The sequence below is a fragment of the Mauremys mutica genome, chromosome 11, assembly GCF_020497125.1.
Source record: "Mauremys mutica isolate MM-2020 ecotype Southern chromosome 11, ASM2049712v1, whole genome shotgun sequence".
Classification (NCBI taxonomy): Eukaryota; Metazoa; Chordata; order Testudines; family Geoemydidae; genus Mauremys; species Mauremys mutica.
Window position 1 is genome coordinate 61,426,367 of NC_059082.1, and position 17,488 is coordinate 61,443,854.

At 39.4% G+C, this 17,488-nt stretch overlaps 1 protein-coding gene across 4 annotated transcripts in view; it reads right to left on the reverse strand.

Annotated features, from left to right (window-relative positions):
* USP7 (ubiquitin specific peptidase 7) overlaps positions 1 to 17,488 on the reverse strand; it is a 130,917-nt gene that overhangs the window by 25,443 nt on the left and 87,986 nt on the right. For all 4 annotated transcript variants that reach the window (XM_044979430.1, XM_044979431.1, XM_044979428.1 and 1 more), the window contains 8 exons: positions 15,166 to 15,220; positions 14,064 to 14,144; positions 13,888 to 13,978; positions 9,755 to 9,837; positions 8,366 to 8,475; positions 7,131 to 7,287; positions 5,639 to 5,783; positions 4,851 to 4,981 (listed from right to left, as the gene is read on the reverse strand). In XM_044979430.1, the coding sequence (XP_044835365.1) occupies positions 4,851 to 4,981; positions 5,639 to 5,783; positions 7,131 to 7,287; positions 8,366 to 8,475; positions 9,755 to 9,837; positions 13,888 to 13,978; positions 14,064 to 14,144; positions 15,166 to 15,220 (853 nt within the window). The remainder of the gene's footprint in view (positions 1 to 4,850; positions 4,982 to 5,638; positions 5,784 to 7,130; positions 7,288 to 8,365; positions 8,476 to 9,754; positions 9,838 to 13,887; positions 13,979 to 14,063; positions 14,145 to 15,165; positions 15,221 to 17,488) is intronic.

Consider the following 17,488-nt stretch of genomic DNA (forward strand, 5'->3'; position numbering starts at 1 on the left):
AGGGCTTATTCTAGGTAACACTGGAGACTGCTCTGGTCCTTTGCCATCTAAAAATGTGAGAGATGCAAAAGGTAACATAGTTCTCCACCCTACATGGTAAACTCGGCTCAGCTGCAGTCCAGAATTAGGGGCTATAACTAGCTATATTCCAATTTCGGGAAGTAATTTATGGGAGATCTCCTGAGCTACCCTAACACTGCACTGTAAGAGTCTAGCCCTTTTCCTCTAATATAATAATTTAATCCTCTCTAAAAAGCCATGAAAAGTTATATTCTTGTATACGTACAATAAACAGTGGATCAACAGAAATGCCCATGAATATACTGTTATTTCCCCCTGAGGAGTGCTATTAATTTAATCAGGTCTCAAGGTGACATTCGCAGGTGTAAGAAATGGTAACTTACTGTAACTGTGGTGCTTTGAGATGACATGCAGACGTGTATTTCACTTAGATGTGGGTGCACCCAATGCACTCGAGCTGGAGAATTTTGCCTATCAGTACCTGTAGGGAGGTGGCACTCACACCTGCTGGCCACAGCACCTCCCAGGGCTACATGAGGCAGCACCGCGACGACCCTTCTCCGTTTCTTTGCACCAAACCCCCAGACACTAGACTCTGATGCAGAGAGGACGGAAGCTGGGTCATGGAATACATGTCTGCATCATATCTCGAAGAACCACAATCACAGTAAGTAACCATTTCTTCTTCAAGTAGATGCAGCTGAGTATTCCACTTAGATGACTCTCAAGTAGTAACCATCCCAGGACATGGGGCTTGGAGTCTACCCAAACAAGGATTGCAGGGCCACCATACAAAAACTTGCATCCACCCTGGGAGATGCAATAATGGTATAATGGCTCGTAAACACATATATGGACAACCACAGAACAGTCCTGCAAACAGGCATTATTGAGACATCACTGAGGAACACCTTTAACTATAGTTGTGCTCTCGCAGAATGAGCTCACATCTGCTGAGGAGGCGTAGCTGAATCTATTTCATATGCAGTCTTTGTTTTACATTTAGAGGTAGTCTGTGAAGAGACTGCTTGACCCTTCATGTGATCTGCATACGAGACAGGTGAGGCGAAGCACAAAATGGTTTAGTCCTGTCCAGACAGAAGGCTAGACGTCATTTGACATCTAATGTATGGAGAGGCTGCTCCTCAGGTGATGAATGCAGCTTAGGAAAGAACACAGGTATGTGTATATATATATATATATCTCACCTGGTTCAAATGAAACTGAGAGACCACTTTAGACAAAAATTTTGGGTGCGGTCATAAAGTCACTTTGTTCTTATCAGAATTGTGCATAAGGAGGTTCTGCCATCAGAACCTGCAACTCTCACACTCTTCTTGTGGACGTTATCGCTACCAGGAATGCAGTTTTCCGACACAAAAGCAGAAAAGAACAAGACACCAGAGGCTCAAATGAGGGTCCCATTAAAGCTGCTAGGACCGTGTTAAAGTCCCATAGAGAAACCAGCTCTCAGACCAGATGGAGATGAAGAAGCCCTTTTAAGAATCTTGCTACCATAGTATTGGAGAAAATTGATCTTCCCTGAATGTGGGGGTGAAATGCCGATATTGCTGCCAGATGCACTTCCAATGAGCTACACAAGTCTTGACAACCTGAAGGTACAGCAGGCACTCCAAGATGTCATGAATAGAAACCAATATCAGTTGAATTCTGAGGACCAGTGATCACACCAAAAACCACTTCCATTTACCTGAATAGGCCATTCTGAGAGAAGGCTTTCTACAGTTGAGCAGAACCTGTTGAATAGCTGCCAAAAACTGTTCTTCCTCCTCATTTAGCTGCAAAGCATCCATGCTGGGAGCTGAGCATGGGATGCAATGTGTGACTGATTCTCTGTGAGTAGGTCAGAATGGAGAGGAAGTAGGGGAGACTGAACTGACAGCATGAGGTCCGAGACCCAGCATTGCCTTGGCCATGCTGGGGCAATGAGAATGAGCTTGGCATGATCCGCTTTCAGCTTAAGGATGATATGTGGGATGATCAGGATCTGGGGAAATGTACACAGGAGAGCTGATCGCTAGCTGACATGGAAAGTGTTGGAAAGGGAGCCTGGACTGAGGCCCCCTGGAGAGCAGAAAGGTGACATTTCCCATTGTCCCTTGTAGTAAGCAGTAATTGTCAGAATGCTCCAAGCTGCGAAGATGACCTGGAGGACACTTGTCTTCAGAGTCCACTCGTGACTCGGGGGAAAATTCCTGCTGAGCTGGTCCACAAGATGATTCTGGACCCCAGGCAAGTGGTCGGCTCTCCTCAATGAAGAACTGCCACGAACTGATTGCTTCTTGGCAAAGTGTGATGGAGCGTGGTCCCACTTGCTTGTTCAAATAATATGTCATGGTAGCATTTTCAGTAAGTATGTGAACCACTGAGCCCCTGATACAGTCCAAAAAAGCACGACATGCATTGCACATGGCCCATATCTCCAGCACATTGATATGCTGTGAGGACTCCTGCTCCGACCACATATCTTGAACTTTCAGTGACCCCAGGTGTGCTCCTCAGCTCATCAAGGAGGTGTCAGTGACAATAGCCCTGGTTGGCAAGGACTGGACAAAGGGAACACCTTAGTATATGTTCTCTGGATGCATCTACCACTGCAAGGAGTCCAGGACCTGTTGAGGAAGATGAAAATCTATACGGTGTGAAGAGCTGGACAGTAAACCATCCTGAGCCAAATGCAGAGGTAGCGAAGGTGCAACCTTGAGAAGTGGGCCACCTGCGTGCAAGCGGACTGATATGTGGCCCAAGAGCCTCTGGCACACCTGAACTGTCATGGAAGTCAGACTTCAGACTGAGGCAAAAGGTAGTAAATTGCCTTAAAACGGTTGGTTGGCAGAAAAGCTCTCAAACTTTTAGGGCCCCAATGAACTTTATTTCGAAGTGGGAACCAAAGTTGACTTCCCAGTGTTTAGGATGAGACCCAGATGATTGAGCATGCACAGCATAATGTCGATGTGAGCAAGAATTTCCTTTCTGAACCTGCCCCTCAGTAACCAGTCATCCAGACACTGGAAGATGTGGATTCCTTTCTTCCTGAGATATGTCATCATAACCACACTTTTAGTAAAAACACAAGGGGCAGAATAGAAGCACCATATACTGAACATGGTGCTCTGCTATGACAAATCAAAGAAATTTCCTGTGACCTGGCAAAATCACCACATGAAAGTAAGTATCTGGAAGGTCGAGATCAGCAAACCAGTCTTTCTGAGACAATGTCAGGAGGATAGCCGATAGAGTGACCTTTTGGAACCTCATGCATCTGATATATTTGTTGACACCACAAAGGTAAAAAAATGGATCTTATCCCTCTCTTGGATTTGGGCACCAGAAAGTACCAGGAACAGAAGTCATGACCACAGTGTTCCGGAAGAATCTCCTCTGCTGCTCCCCTATCCAGTAGAGAGCAAACCTGCTCGCAGAGCAGCATCTTGAGAGAGAGATCCCTGAAGAAAGATAGAGATGGAGAGTCGGGGGGAGGGATGGAGAGGAAATGGATGAAATAGCCTGATCTGACAGTGTCCCAGATGTCAGTGGTGATCAAGCCCCAAGCATTGCGAAAGCGGGCCACCCAGCCCCCAAACGGAGGGAATGAGGCAAAAGGAGCAAAAACTGGAACACTGCTCTGGACCAAGGAGTCAAAATGGGTTCTTGGAGGGTGACAGGAAAGGGCATCTGAACTGACCAAACCCCAGGCCCAAATGCCTCCTCAGTTGGGGATCACTCCCCTACATGGCAGACAATGTTTAAACCCCGGTGAGGGTATCATCACGGAAATACTTAAACTACAGCTAACTAACTCTATATTAGGGTACTAATTAACTATATAAAACTAGAAAAATCACTAAAATAGAAGAATTTTGAGGTGAAAACCACACTGGGCTCCGACTCCAGCCGTGGGCGATAAGAGGGAACTGATGGGGGTTAGGAGTGGCGCCACTTCATATAACCGCTACGGGTTACTGCTAGGCAAAATTATCTGGCTCCAGTGTGCTGGGTGTGCACATGTCCAAGTGGAATACATAGCCGCATCTACTCAAAGAAGAACTGTTTCTTAGATCAAGCCCTAAGCTGGTGGTTCACACCAAACAGTAAGTAACTTAAACAACTAGAGAACCGAAAGTTTGATTTGGGTGGTTTAACATTAGAAACACAAATCAGACATCAAGAATTATAACACTTCAACCTCCTTGGTCACTCAATTACAGACCTAAAAGTCGTAATTCTCCAACAAAAAAACCTCAAAAACAGACTCCAATGAGAAACTGCAGAATTGGAATTAATATGCAAACTGGACACCATTAAATTAGGCTTGAATAAAGACTGGAAGTGGATGGGTCATTACAAAAAATAAAAACTATTTCCCCATGCAAATGTTTTCCCCTACTGCTACTCACACCTTCTTGTCAACTGTTGGAAATGGGCCATCCTGATTATCACTACAAAAGTTTTTTTTCTCCTGCTGATATAGCCCAACTTAATTGATTAGTCTTGTTAGAGTTGGTATGGCAACACCCATTTTGTGTGTGTGTGTGTGTTCCTACTGTATTTTCCACTGCATGCATCCGATGAAGTGGGTTTTAGCCCACAAAAGCGAATGCTCAAATAAATGTGTTAGTCTCTAAGGTGCCACAAGTACTCCTCATTCTTTTTGCTGAATTAAAGAAGACATAAATGTAAGCAGACACTGGCCAAGACCACCATTTGTAGCATATCTGTTTTCTAGAATTCTGACTACTATTAGCCAATATTCCTATCTTCAAATTTCAAAGCAGAAATTGATTTTAAGTTAGTGTTTGAAAGCTGACCTGCACTTGCATGTAGAGGTGAGCTTCCTGCCTCTCCTTCCTCTTTTGAGCCTCTATTCTCTTTTCTTCTTGTAGCCGTTCTACTAATTGTTGAGGAATATCATGGTCTGTGACAGGTTGCAAAACTTCACCTAAAAAGAAAGTGGGTTTGTGATGTCATTTTACAATAATTTATATTTAACAGGGCTTTCATACAGACTCGTGACTATTCTTGGGGCAACTATTTCTGATAAGCTAAGGAAAGCTTTTACATCTTTAAAACCACTGTTTATCTGATACAGCATCATTACATTCTGGCACAGGATGAACTTTCTAATCTAGGCTAGACTACACCCTTTTCATGATTTATATCTTACCCTTATGAAGGATTCAATTAAATGTCAGATTTTTAGGATAATAAATTTTTACTGACACTCAAATTTATACATATCAAGCCTGATCTAGTTCTCGTCACTAAGGTTCAGTTACATTAAAATAATGGTAATCCACTTCTGCTGTTCAAAATACAATCAAGGCTATTACACAATTACTGTGAAGAGAAAGTGAAGTACTGTAGTGTACACTTATGACACCACTATGTCAGCTAAAGACATTTTTGGTTTTGAAGCTGCAATAAAGATTGGTCAAACACTAACATTTTCCAAGGTTAACTGCACTGCAGCTTTCTGAAGCTCCATGGTGAAAGATGACAATAATTTAGGATTCAAAGATAACCATAGACCTCTGCATTTCAATATCTGGGTTTAATCAAAATTCACACAAAAAAGGATACACAAATATATACATACTTAATTTTGATTCCCTGATGTAAACCAACATGTAAGCATTAGTACAGTGCCGAACGGATAAGTCGTCATCATGACCTCCATAATTGTGTTCAATTGCTTCTTCCTTTGTACATCTCGATACAACATCATCATCAAATTTACACCACTGGGAAAAAAGTGAATTATTTAAAGATACAAAAAAATTATTCTTAACTCAAATTAACTCACACCTTAACTGTCTTAAATTACATGCAAGAAATGGAATTTTTTTTTTTTTGCTCTTTGAAGTGACTAAAAAATATAAACCACTTTCTCCAAGCAACAGAATAATTGTTTTTACAATATCCCACTGGTTCAACATAAGCTGTGCAATCTTCTGTTTTTACAAAAAATAAAGAAGGTCTTAAATTTCTGATGCTTTATTAATTAAATATTTGAGCCTGTTTTATGAAAAACAGAAATCTTTAGTCAAACTATTCAAATTATTATTTACCTTAACAGAATCTGATCTGTTATCCAAATATATTTCATTACTACCATGAAGTTCTGACAGCTGATGCTGATTTATTGTTGTAGAATGAAATATAAAGCAAGTGGTACACAAAAGTATCCAACTACTACTTGTAAATTTTAAACATACTGTAGCAAATATGAAATAAAACATCCCAAAACTTCATCCTTATCTGTAAAATATCTGTTGTGAAAATTGAAGGGGAAATATGAAAAACAATAAATTTACATTGAATCTTGGCTTTCTCCTCTTAAATATAAACAATTAACTGCTCAAAAACATTTTATTGTGCGCATAATGCAAATATCTCAAAGAAGGATGTACCTGACCTATAAACTTCCAGTTACAACTAGTCATCAGAATGGCCTCTCTCATATTATGAGAATGTCAGAGGGAAAGAGTGTTGAATCAGAGATGTTAGAAACATTTCCCTGGATTTAAATATATGTAATACAGACAGTAAAGACATAAGACATGCTGGTCAGACTCCTTCTGCACACACTAGTTTCTTCTTTTGGAGCCCTAGTATGTATGTGCATGACTGGAAGGATTCCCCTAGCTAAATTATTTGGCCACAAGCCAACCAACAGCAGGCAAGCATGAGCCTACTCCTCCTCAAGTGGGCGAGAGACCTCTAATGCCTCAAACTGTCAGTACCTTCACTACCAAAAAAAAAAGATGAAGATTTTTTGTACAAATTAAGCTTCCCTAAGTCTGTGGGACTAGAAGCTGAGTGAGAGAGGAACAGTTTAATAAACTCTGTTGAGAACAAGCATTGTACTGGAGAAAATGAACTTCGTTTCAAAGACAAGTATTCTAGTAGTCCCCACTCCTGGAAACCAAAAGGTTCCTAGGGCAACTCTAATCAGCAATAGGAATCTTAATTGCAGGTTTATGAGTTGCTCCACAACAGAAGCTTCAACAGCCTCAAAAGACAGAATCAGACACCCTCTACAAACAAACAAAATAGTTTGGTAGTTTGGTTGCTTTTTCAATACTTACTTTGCCATCCCCTTTAGGATTTAAGTAAACAACATAATGTCCGCCATGGTTATCTCCACTATGTACTAGTACTGCATGAAGGATGTAATTTGCAGCATCTTTGGGGTCTGTTTTTTGTAAAAATTCATCAAGTGGCAACTGCTCAGGAAATTCAAACCTAATTTTAAAAAAAGTTAGGTATTTTTACTTGTAATTAAGAGAATAATACTTTTATGCTTAAATGTATTTACACAAACTTCACTAAAGGAAGTTACAGTACATAACTGAATGTGTCAAATTACAATATCATTTTTATCTGAGATTAACTGCAATGACTGGGTAAAGCAGCATATTTTACATTGTCAATATGGGATATAAATAATCTTTGTATACACAAGGGACCAAATTCTGCTCTCAGTTACAAAGCAGTGTAAATTCAGAATAACTCATCTGAAGTCAAGAAGTTACTCTGGATTTACTACACTGTAAACGAGAACAGAATCTAGCTCAAAAACCCATTCCTTGCAGGTGCTGCAAGACTGAAACTGCTAAATGAGATACCTTTTGACTGGAACGCTATTGTTATTTTGCATCAGACCACACTACACAACATTCTCCAATTACTGTAACATATGAATTTCCTCGATTTCCTTTTTTGCTGGGAAATAGTAAATTAATTTGTAAACAGAACTCATTTCATAGAGGTGTACCTGGCTTGTAAAAAATCCACATAAAAGTAAGTACAGGTTTTTTCAAACTGCCCATCTACTTGTGTTATGAATATCCCAAAATAGAGCGTGTGTGGTGGAGGCAAAAGAAAAAGTGACATGAGTAGGGGAGACCCAAGAATTCTGTTTATTCTTGCAGCAGGAATTTGGTACGTAATAAAAACAGTGGCTTACTACACTATTGCAACTTCTCTTACTTTTTTGATACCTATATGATGTAAACAAGGTTCTATATAAAATTGCATCATTTAAAAAAAAAACTAAACAACTTGTTAATTATCTAATATCCCAGTAAATGGTTAACAATGGATATTTAATAAACAGCTGAATTTGTCAATCAGAACACTAAAAATTCGTAAGTCAACAATGCACATAATCAGAACTATTTCTTGGGAGCTTTCTTCAGCATATGTCTTCATGTACCTCTCCCTGCTGGCGTCAACTGAAAACCCAAAAGCCACACTTTGGCAAAATAGTTTCCATATCATATTTCAACAAGTTCAAACTTTATTATGGCAAAAGAATTACCTATCATTTATCTTGATGTTTTGGTCAGTTTGAGGGTCATACATAAATCTCATGAGTTGAAGATGTAACACTGGTGGCAATGTTAGGAACTTCACACCTTTCTCTGCCTCCTGTATGTTAGAAAAGAATGCAAGTTCAGACTCTAAATTTGTCGTCTTAAACTACCCAAAGAAAACCATTTTTGCCCATTAATCTGAGAAATGCAGTTTGTTTGTACTACATGGGCTTTCATCTACACCACACGATAGACAGATATAGGACATTTCATAACTTTTTGGTACTTTGGTACCCTCTTGAGCTTCCCAACTGCTACTGCAGTAGTACTTAGAACAAAACAGTTAATTCTTTAAAAGAAGAGCAATAAAAGTAAGGCAAATGCATAACAACATCGCAATGAGCTACTAACAATAAATGAACAAGCAAGTTGTTTATGAATAAAAAAAAAATTATATAGATGCAATATAGCACCAGTGAAACTTCTAAGTTCAAGAAGGTTGATCCAGCTAGTGCTGGAAGATTGCTGAGTGAAAGGTCCTCCCATTATAGCTAGCTTTTCTTTTTTACTTCTTGCTGTTGCAGTCTTGGGAGAACTCAGGTAAAACTTGTGACTTCAGAGAGGCCTTACGAAACAGGGAAGATAGAAGAGTCAAGATGCACATCATACAGTGGATCGCCAAAGACACTGTTTTCAGACTACCAAACATAACAAGAGGGCAGTGAACAAGCTAGACATTGCTAGGCTGCAACACCTTACCACAAGAAGAGCATTTACATATCTTTTGTTTTTCCAATTTATTTTTAACTATTATTGACAAGAGTTATGCTTCTTGTAAAAAAAAAAAAATCAGCTTAACCAAACCAGTTTTAGACACGGACTTCTGCTTTTCACACTGTGATAGGCAAAGTGAAACTGAAAAGACAGAGAGAGATGGACTGGTGTAAAGAGATGAATGGCAAAAAAATATTCTGCAACTTCAGTTGATGCCTCTTCCTGTTTGTGGGTGACATATAGATACACATGCAAACGCAGACTAACTCTACTGAAGTAGCTGAATGGATTGTCACCTTGAAATCAAATATCAGTTGAAAAATAGAATCTAAATTTAAATGCAAGTTATAATTTCTTCTTTGGTAAAAAATGATAATTTATAACAAAATCATAGGGAAAAGCAAATTGCATTGCTGAAGTCTTCATTTCAAAATAACTTAACAAGAATTAACAAAATATACACAAGGTTGCTTAGAAGGAAGCCACCACAACCAGTTAATGCAAGTTTGCATGAATTTCATAACACTTTTGATCAAGGTAGTTCAATAGCTAGCTGTCGCTGGAAATCCTTTACCAAGGATCTGGAAAGAAAACTCAGTACTTTCTCTTGAATTTTATACCTGCAAGCCATGTTCTCCTGCATCGTATTTGTTATCACCATCCAGCTGTTCTACTGCAACATAATCAATGAAGGACTCAAATACTAAGTAAGAAGCAGAAGGAAAAAACATAAGTTTACTAAAACAATGTGCAGACTCAATGCAAAAACATTAAAAAGAGCAAAATAATTTGCAAAACTTACTCAAGTCTAATTGAAGATTTCTGTCTTTGTAGAGTGAAAAAATATGTTATATTGCTTAAGATTTTCAAACAACAGATTGAGACTTATTTGGAATTAGAGGGGACAAATATAGATTTTAAAATGCATTTTAAAATGACAGATTTAAAAATCAGGTCATTAAATGGTCTACCAGCTTTCTACATTCACTTTGTGAGTGACACACAGTTACATACCTGTGCTGTAACTGTTGTTCTTTGAGATTGGAATACACATCTGCACCCCCTCAGGTGTGCACATACCTAGTGCACTGAAGCCAGAGAATTCTGCTCAGCAGTATCCATCAGGTTGGTGCTCACATCCTCTGGCGCTTGTTGCCCATCCTATGGCTATATAACTGCAGTACCACTTCAACCCACCCCTTCAGTTCCTTTGCCCCGGAATCTAGGACTAGAGACTCAAAAGCACAGGGGATGGAGGGTAGGGCATGGAATACATGCCTACACGCACATCTCAACAGTTACAGCACAGATAAGTAATTGTCTTTTCTTCTTCGAGTGGTTGCCGACATGTATTCTGCTAAGGTAACTCACAAGCGGTACCAGTAGGAGTTGGGGCTTGGGAGTTTATTTAAAGAAAGACTCAGACTCATAGATTTTAAGGTCAGAAGGGACCATTATGATCATCTAATCTGACCTCCTGCACAACGCAGGCCACAGAATCTCACCCACCCACTCCAGTAACTCAGACATAGGTTAGGGGTTTGTTACAGAAGTCCTCAAATCATGGTTTAAAGACCTCAAGGTGCAGAGAATCCTCCAACAAGTGACCCCATACTGCAGAACTGACTTCTCAAAATTTGCATTTGATCTAGATACCAAGGTAACAGCATAATGTTTGGTAAAAATACCTACGGAAAACTGGGTAGTAGCCCTACAAATGTCAAATACTGAAACATCACTGAGAAATGCAATCAATGTTGCTCACTTGGGCTCTCATTGAATGAATCCTAATTTCTGTGGGGGTGTGGTCTGAGCTACTCCATAAGCTGTGGAAATGCAGCAAGTTATCCACCTGGAAACAGCCTGCACAAAGATTGGCTGACCTTTGATCTCATCCTCATAAAATACAAAACGTCGAGATAATGAACAAAACATTTTGGTTCTTTCCAGATAGAATGCAAGGCAACACCTGACACTTAAAATATGATGACACTGTTCATCTGCATTTGAGTGCAGCTGAGGAAATAATACGCAGATAAGAAAATAACCTAGTTAAAGTCAAACTGTAAAACGACTTTGGACAAAACCTTTGGATGTGATCTCAAGGAAACTTTATCTTTGAGGAACTGTGTATATGGCAGCCCTACCATTAAGGCCTGCATTTTGCTGACTCTTCTTATAGATTTTATAGTAACAAGAAAGGCTGTTTTGGGGAAAGGAGAGACAACCGACAAATTGCTAGCAGCCTAAATAGAGGACACGTAAGGATAGCCAGTACACTATGTAAGTCCAACAATAGGACCATTTCCTTCACAGGTGGAAACAAGTGGACTATACCTTTCAGAAATTTCACTACTATGGAGTCCGAGAAAACTGACTTCCCTGGAATTGGAAGATGGAACGCCAAGATCACCACAAAATGAACCCTTAACAAGCTAAGAGCCAGACCCAAAGATTCAAATGCAACAAGTAATCCAAAATGTCCTGAACACAAGCTAACATTGGTTGAATTCCCTTACCAAAAACTACTTCCACCTGGCCAAATATGTAGTCCTAGTAGATGGTTTTCTACTATTAAGTAAGACACTCCAAACTGCTTCTGAATATTGCCCTTCCTCCTCATCTTACATGTACCATCCATGCCATGAAGTATAGATCTCTCAGCACCAGATATGCAATCTGGCTGTGGTGTCCAGTCAATAGTTCAGGAAGGAGAGGAAGAGATCTGTGAGGCTGAACCGACAGATTCAGAAGGGCTGGAGAACCAATACTGTTTTGGCCAAGTCAGTGGAGTAAGAATTAGTTTAGCATGGTCCAACTTCAGTTTGAGGACAACCTGAGAGATTAGAGGAATGGGGGGAAAGGCATACATCAGGGCCACGCCTCAATTCAATTGGAAGGCACCGGTTAAAGACTTTGGGCTGAGTCCTGCTCAAGAACAAAACTGATGGCACTTTTTTGCTATCCATTGTTGCACGGATTGAAGATGGGGTATCCCATTCCCTGAAGATGGACCTCACCACATTGCTCTTCAGAGACCACTTGTGGTTTTCAGAAAAAGTTCAGCTGAGATGATCAGCCAACTGGTTTTAAGAACCTGATAAGCGTGTGGCTGTGGACATGTCATCCTGGATGCAAAAGTGCCAAAACTTTATTGCTCGACAAAGTTAATTGAAGCAGACTCCTGTTTGTTCACATACTATATTACGGTGCTATCATTGATAAGTATGTGACTGCTTGCCAGCTGCATGACAAGCTGGCTGGTTAAAGTTGGAACCAGAGGGCATCCTCTTGTGAGACTTGCGTCTTCTCTTAGAGAAGTCCAGTTGCTTTGCAGAATAAGGTGGTTGTCTGAAATACTGTTGGGAGTACCAATGGAACTGCTGTTGTTGTTGCTGATCTCCAGACTGGCAACCATTAATTGCTGGGATATAAACGCCTAAGAACTATAACATGGTCCTGGCATCCTTAAAAGAATGTAATGCCTCATTTGTCTTTTCAGAAAATAAAGACTATCCAAACAAACATCTATGATCTGTTGCATGTCTGGAGCAATGCCAGAGTTCTGCACCCAAGGAACCCTTCACAGCTGAGGCCATAATCTTAGATGAGGTGTCTGCCACATCCAGTGCTGACTGTAGCAATGTCTTAGCCACTATGAGGCCCTCTGCCAGGAAAGACTGAGAAGGGACTAACGGGGGTCAGGGCAGTGACACCCTTACATAAGCCATGGGAGTGGTTATGAGGTCCAGAGGGCTCAAGCACTTCCCCAATGGGTACTGTTAAGCAACGTTCTCTGGCTTTGGGGTGCGCGTGCACATGAGTGGAATACATGTCTGGAACCCCTTGAACCGTCTGCTTGGTTTACTGAAGTCTTAACTGGCTCTATATTTCTTGCCTTCATTCCAATGACTTGCTCATGTAATTAACAATTAGCAACTGCTACACTGCTTGACTCAGCTGTTCTCTTGGTTTTTATTAAACATCTCCATTTGTATGTAAAAATGGTCTGAGTTACTCAAAAATTCATCTGCTCTAGTTGATCATGCCTATACTACTCCTGGGGGAATTCTGCACATGTGCGCAGAATTCATGTATCTTGCAGTTTTCTGTGGCCTGTGCTCCCCCTGCCATGCTGGAGCCTCTGCATTTATTTACTGACAAATAAAACTTGCAGAATTTTAAAATATTGTGCATAGAATTTTTTATTTTTTGGAGCAGAATGCCTCAGGAGTACTATACTTAAATCATAATCCATGTGACATTATTACTATTGCAGAAGCAACTAATTCAGGGTATTACAAAATATTATGACATCAGAAGATGAGTTAGTAGGAAAAATAGATGAACTCTTAAAATACAAGATGATCCTAACAAGAAATGAGGGGAAAGGAAAAAAGAAAATGTGGCCAATGCAAGCAGAATCTCTCTAAATCATGGGTTCTCAAACTGGGGGTCATGACCCCACAGGGGGTCTCAAGGTTATTACATATGGGGAGGGAGGGGCCACATTCAGAGGCTTGCTGTGTGAAAGGGGTCACCAGTACAAAAGTTTGAGAACCACTGCTCTAAATAGAAAAATCTGTGAGGTATCTTCATGCTGAGACACCTACTTATGAAATCAAAGGCCTTATTTTCCAAAGTGATGAGCCCTTGCAAATCTATTTGAAGTCAATGAGGTAGGTGGGTGCTAAGCATCTCTGAAAATCAGCCCCCAAATTTAATTTGTGTATATAGAATACATATCACTTACTATTTTTCTTTCCCTTTATACTTAGCTGGATGTCATAATAATCCTCTATTCGTTCAGACCGATAGTCTACGTGTTTGCATTGAATGTAAGACTGCAAACAAAAATAAAGATAGGATTTCAATATGTACAAACATCATAATTAATTTTAAAAATTTGTTAACTGACTAAATACATACCACCATCTTTCCTCTGAATAATTTAGGGATAGTGCCCTCTACACACGTGCCTTTCATTTTATTTTCCACATTATCAAGCAACTGAAAGAAATTAGATTTGCACTGTTATACAGCCTGAACTATCTTTTTCTGAATTTGTTTACTTAAAGTATATAATTTTAATTTAATGGTGAAACTTTGGGGACTTCACTTTTTCTTGTGCTACTCATTAGTCACTTCTCCTTTCTATTAATCCTTTAAGTCCTCCTTTCCCCCCAAATCCTTTCACGGCTATCCCCATGCCATTTCCCCTTAGATTTGAAGAACTTTGCAAAAGTCTGTGATGCACTAGAACAGCAGGATAAAATCCTCAAGCAGAGTACCTTCAAAATATTTTTTTTAAATTGGGCTTGTGCCTTTTAGAAATATCAGGAATATAACATCTGGACTTCCCTGGTTTTGTTAAGAGGACCACTGTGAACACTTTTCATTTAACTGAAGGAACAAAGATGCTGAATCTTTTAACAGATTTCTATTCATAATGTTAGTTGTATAGCTTTTCCCAAATGTAAACATAAAACAGTTTTCAATAGACTACAAATATCTTTCCCCTCATAAGTAAACTAATTTGTTTGGCTCTTGTGTTGTCACCCTTTAACTATTTCTGCAGTCAGAGTCTTTCAACCCAGAAAGAAACTGGAATTTCTAATTTAGAAGAAGGGGAGAGAGAAACTATTCAAAAAAGCACCCAATTCTCTCCCACCATCTTTATTCCTCAAAGAAACAAGGGCACAAATCCAGTAATTATTTTCCTTTCCAAGCCACCTTTAAATGGCATTTCTCCAATGTGACCTTAGAAGGAGAGTCAGCACATTTGAAAAGTCTTCTATATTTTGTTTCTAAACTTTGCTTTCCCTTACAAATTGTGTCCCCCTATCTCCCTGGTCCATACATATAAAAGGCCACATAAAGCTCATGCTATATTTAGAAAGGAAGATGCCATGTAAAATGGAACTCTTTAAGCCTTGGTTTACTCTAATCTAAGGAATCAATTTCAGTATTAATAGGAATTTAGCTAAAAATATATATATGCAGATATCAGTAAGAGATGCTGGAAACTTACCACTCGACATAATTCCTGAACATCATGTTGCATGAAACTGTCTAAAGTTTCCCACCTTTACAAGACAAACAAGTAATAACATCATTATTTTATAAAAGTGCAGAAATCCAGCATTTTAAAAAAATATTCTGATAATTCAATTTTAGAATAAGAGTTTAAATAAACAGTCAGATAAAGGAAGATCTGAAACTGGCATCCTGTATAATTCTATTTCAAAACCAGATAGACCTGAAAAATGCTGCCGTTTTGTTACAAAAATATTCCATTGGGTGATCCACTCAAGTGCCTTCTACAAAAGGTAAATATCAGCTGTTCCTGTCTTAAAATTACCAGTGGTCTTGGCACTTAATATCTACATCTTATTCTACTTTCTCTTGTTTTAAGATTGGTGAGGGTCTGGACATGAGGATATTTGCAAAAAAATTATTGACAGTTTATTTTTTCTCTGAAAAGAAGTCGCTTTTAAAGATCCCTTGTCAAACTGCACATCTAGACATATATCAAAGGACAGACATTAAGACTGGGATTTTGAAAGTACTCTGTATTGGCCTAACTCTGCTCCCATTGACATCAAACATAAAACAGATGGAAGCAGAGTTAAGTCAAAACTGTGCACTTTTGAAAATCCACCTTCAAATATCACAACTTCTTTATTAGTTTTACTTTAAAGTAGAGGAAACATGGAACAACTTCAGAATTGTTTTAACAATTTCAGAATAATATACCAATGTATACTTCTATACCCCTCTACCTGAAAATCTCAAAGAACGTTATAAAGATTAATTTAAAGATGAAGTTAACTGAGACACAAAGAGGTTAAGTGACTTGCCCAAGGCCATATGGGAAATATGTGGCATACTTAAGACCTGAAAACAGATTTCTTGCCTCTCTGTTCTGGGCTTTAGCCACTAGTCATATTAAAGACAAATGAAACAGAGAAGGATTAATTACATCTCTATAAATATCTGATTATTGTGTAACATTAAAATGAACAATGAAACACAAAGATGTTTCAAATTAAGAACTAATGGGCAGTACTGGCTTCTCAGGTCAAAGACAACACTTGCTACAGTGGATAGTCAAATCTAGATTCTGCAGAATTACCACACCGCACCTTAAAGTGGAGGGCAAGAGAGGGGCACTGTCCAGCTTGCTGGGGGAGAGGGATACCACCTTACGGACAGGAGGGGCAGTGAAGCTCAGAAGCTGCTGCAAAAAGGGGGAGTGGGGTCAGCTAGGCTGACTCATTCCTAGGGAGCCTTCAAGAAGGTCATCGTGTACTTAGATTTCCAGCAAGCCTTTGACAAGGTCCCTCACCAAAGGCTCTTACGTAAATTAAGCTGTCATGGGATAAAAGGGAAGGTCCTTTCATGGATTGAGAACTGGTTAAAGGACAGGGAACAAAGGGTAGGAATTAATGGTACATTCTCAGAATGGAGAGGGGTAACTAGTGGTGTTCCCCAAGGGTCAGTCCTAGGACCAATCCTATTCAATTTATTCATAAATGATCTGGAGAAAGGGGTAAACAGTGAGGTGGCAAAGTTTGCAGATGATACTAAATTACTCAAGATAGTTAAGACCAAAGCAGATTGTGAAGAACTTCAAAAAGATCTCACAAAACTAAGTGATTGGGCAACAAAATGGCAAATGAAATTTAATGTGGATAAATGTAAAGTAATGCACATTGGAAAAAATAACCCCAACTATACATACAACATGATGGGGGCTAATTTAGCTACAACGAGTCAGGAAAAAGATCTTGGCGTCATCATGGATAGTTCTCTGAAGATGTCCACGCAGTGTGCAGAGGCGGTCAAAAAAGCAAACAGGATGTTAGAAATCATTAAAAAGGGGACAGAGAATAAGACTGAGAATATATTATTGCCCTTATATAAATCCATGGTACGTCCACATCTCGAATACTGTGTACAGATGTGGTCTCCTCACCTCAAAAAAGATATTCTAGCACTAGAAAAGGTTCAGAAAAGGGCAACTAAAATGATTAGGGGGTTAGAGAGGCTCCCATACGAGGAAAGATTAAAGAGGCTAGGACTCTTCAGCTTGGAAAAGAGAAGACTAAGGGGGGGATATGATAGAGGTATATAAAATCATGAGTGATGTTGAGAAAGTGGATAAGGAAAAGTTATTTACTTATTCCCATAATACAAGAACTAGGGGTCACCAAATGAAATTAATAGGCAGCAGGTTTAAAACAAATAAAAGGAAGTTCTTCTTCACGCAGCGCACAGTCAACTTGTGGAACTCCTTACCTGAGGAGGTTGTGAAGGCTAGGACTATAACAGTGTTTAAAACGGGACTGGAT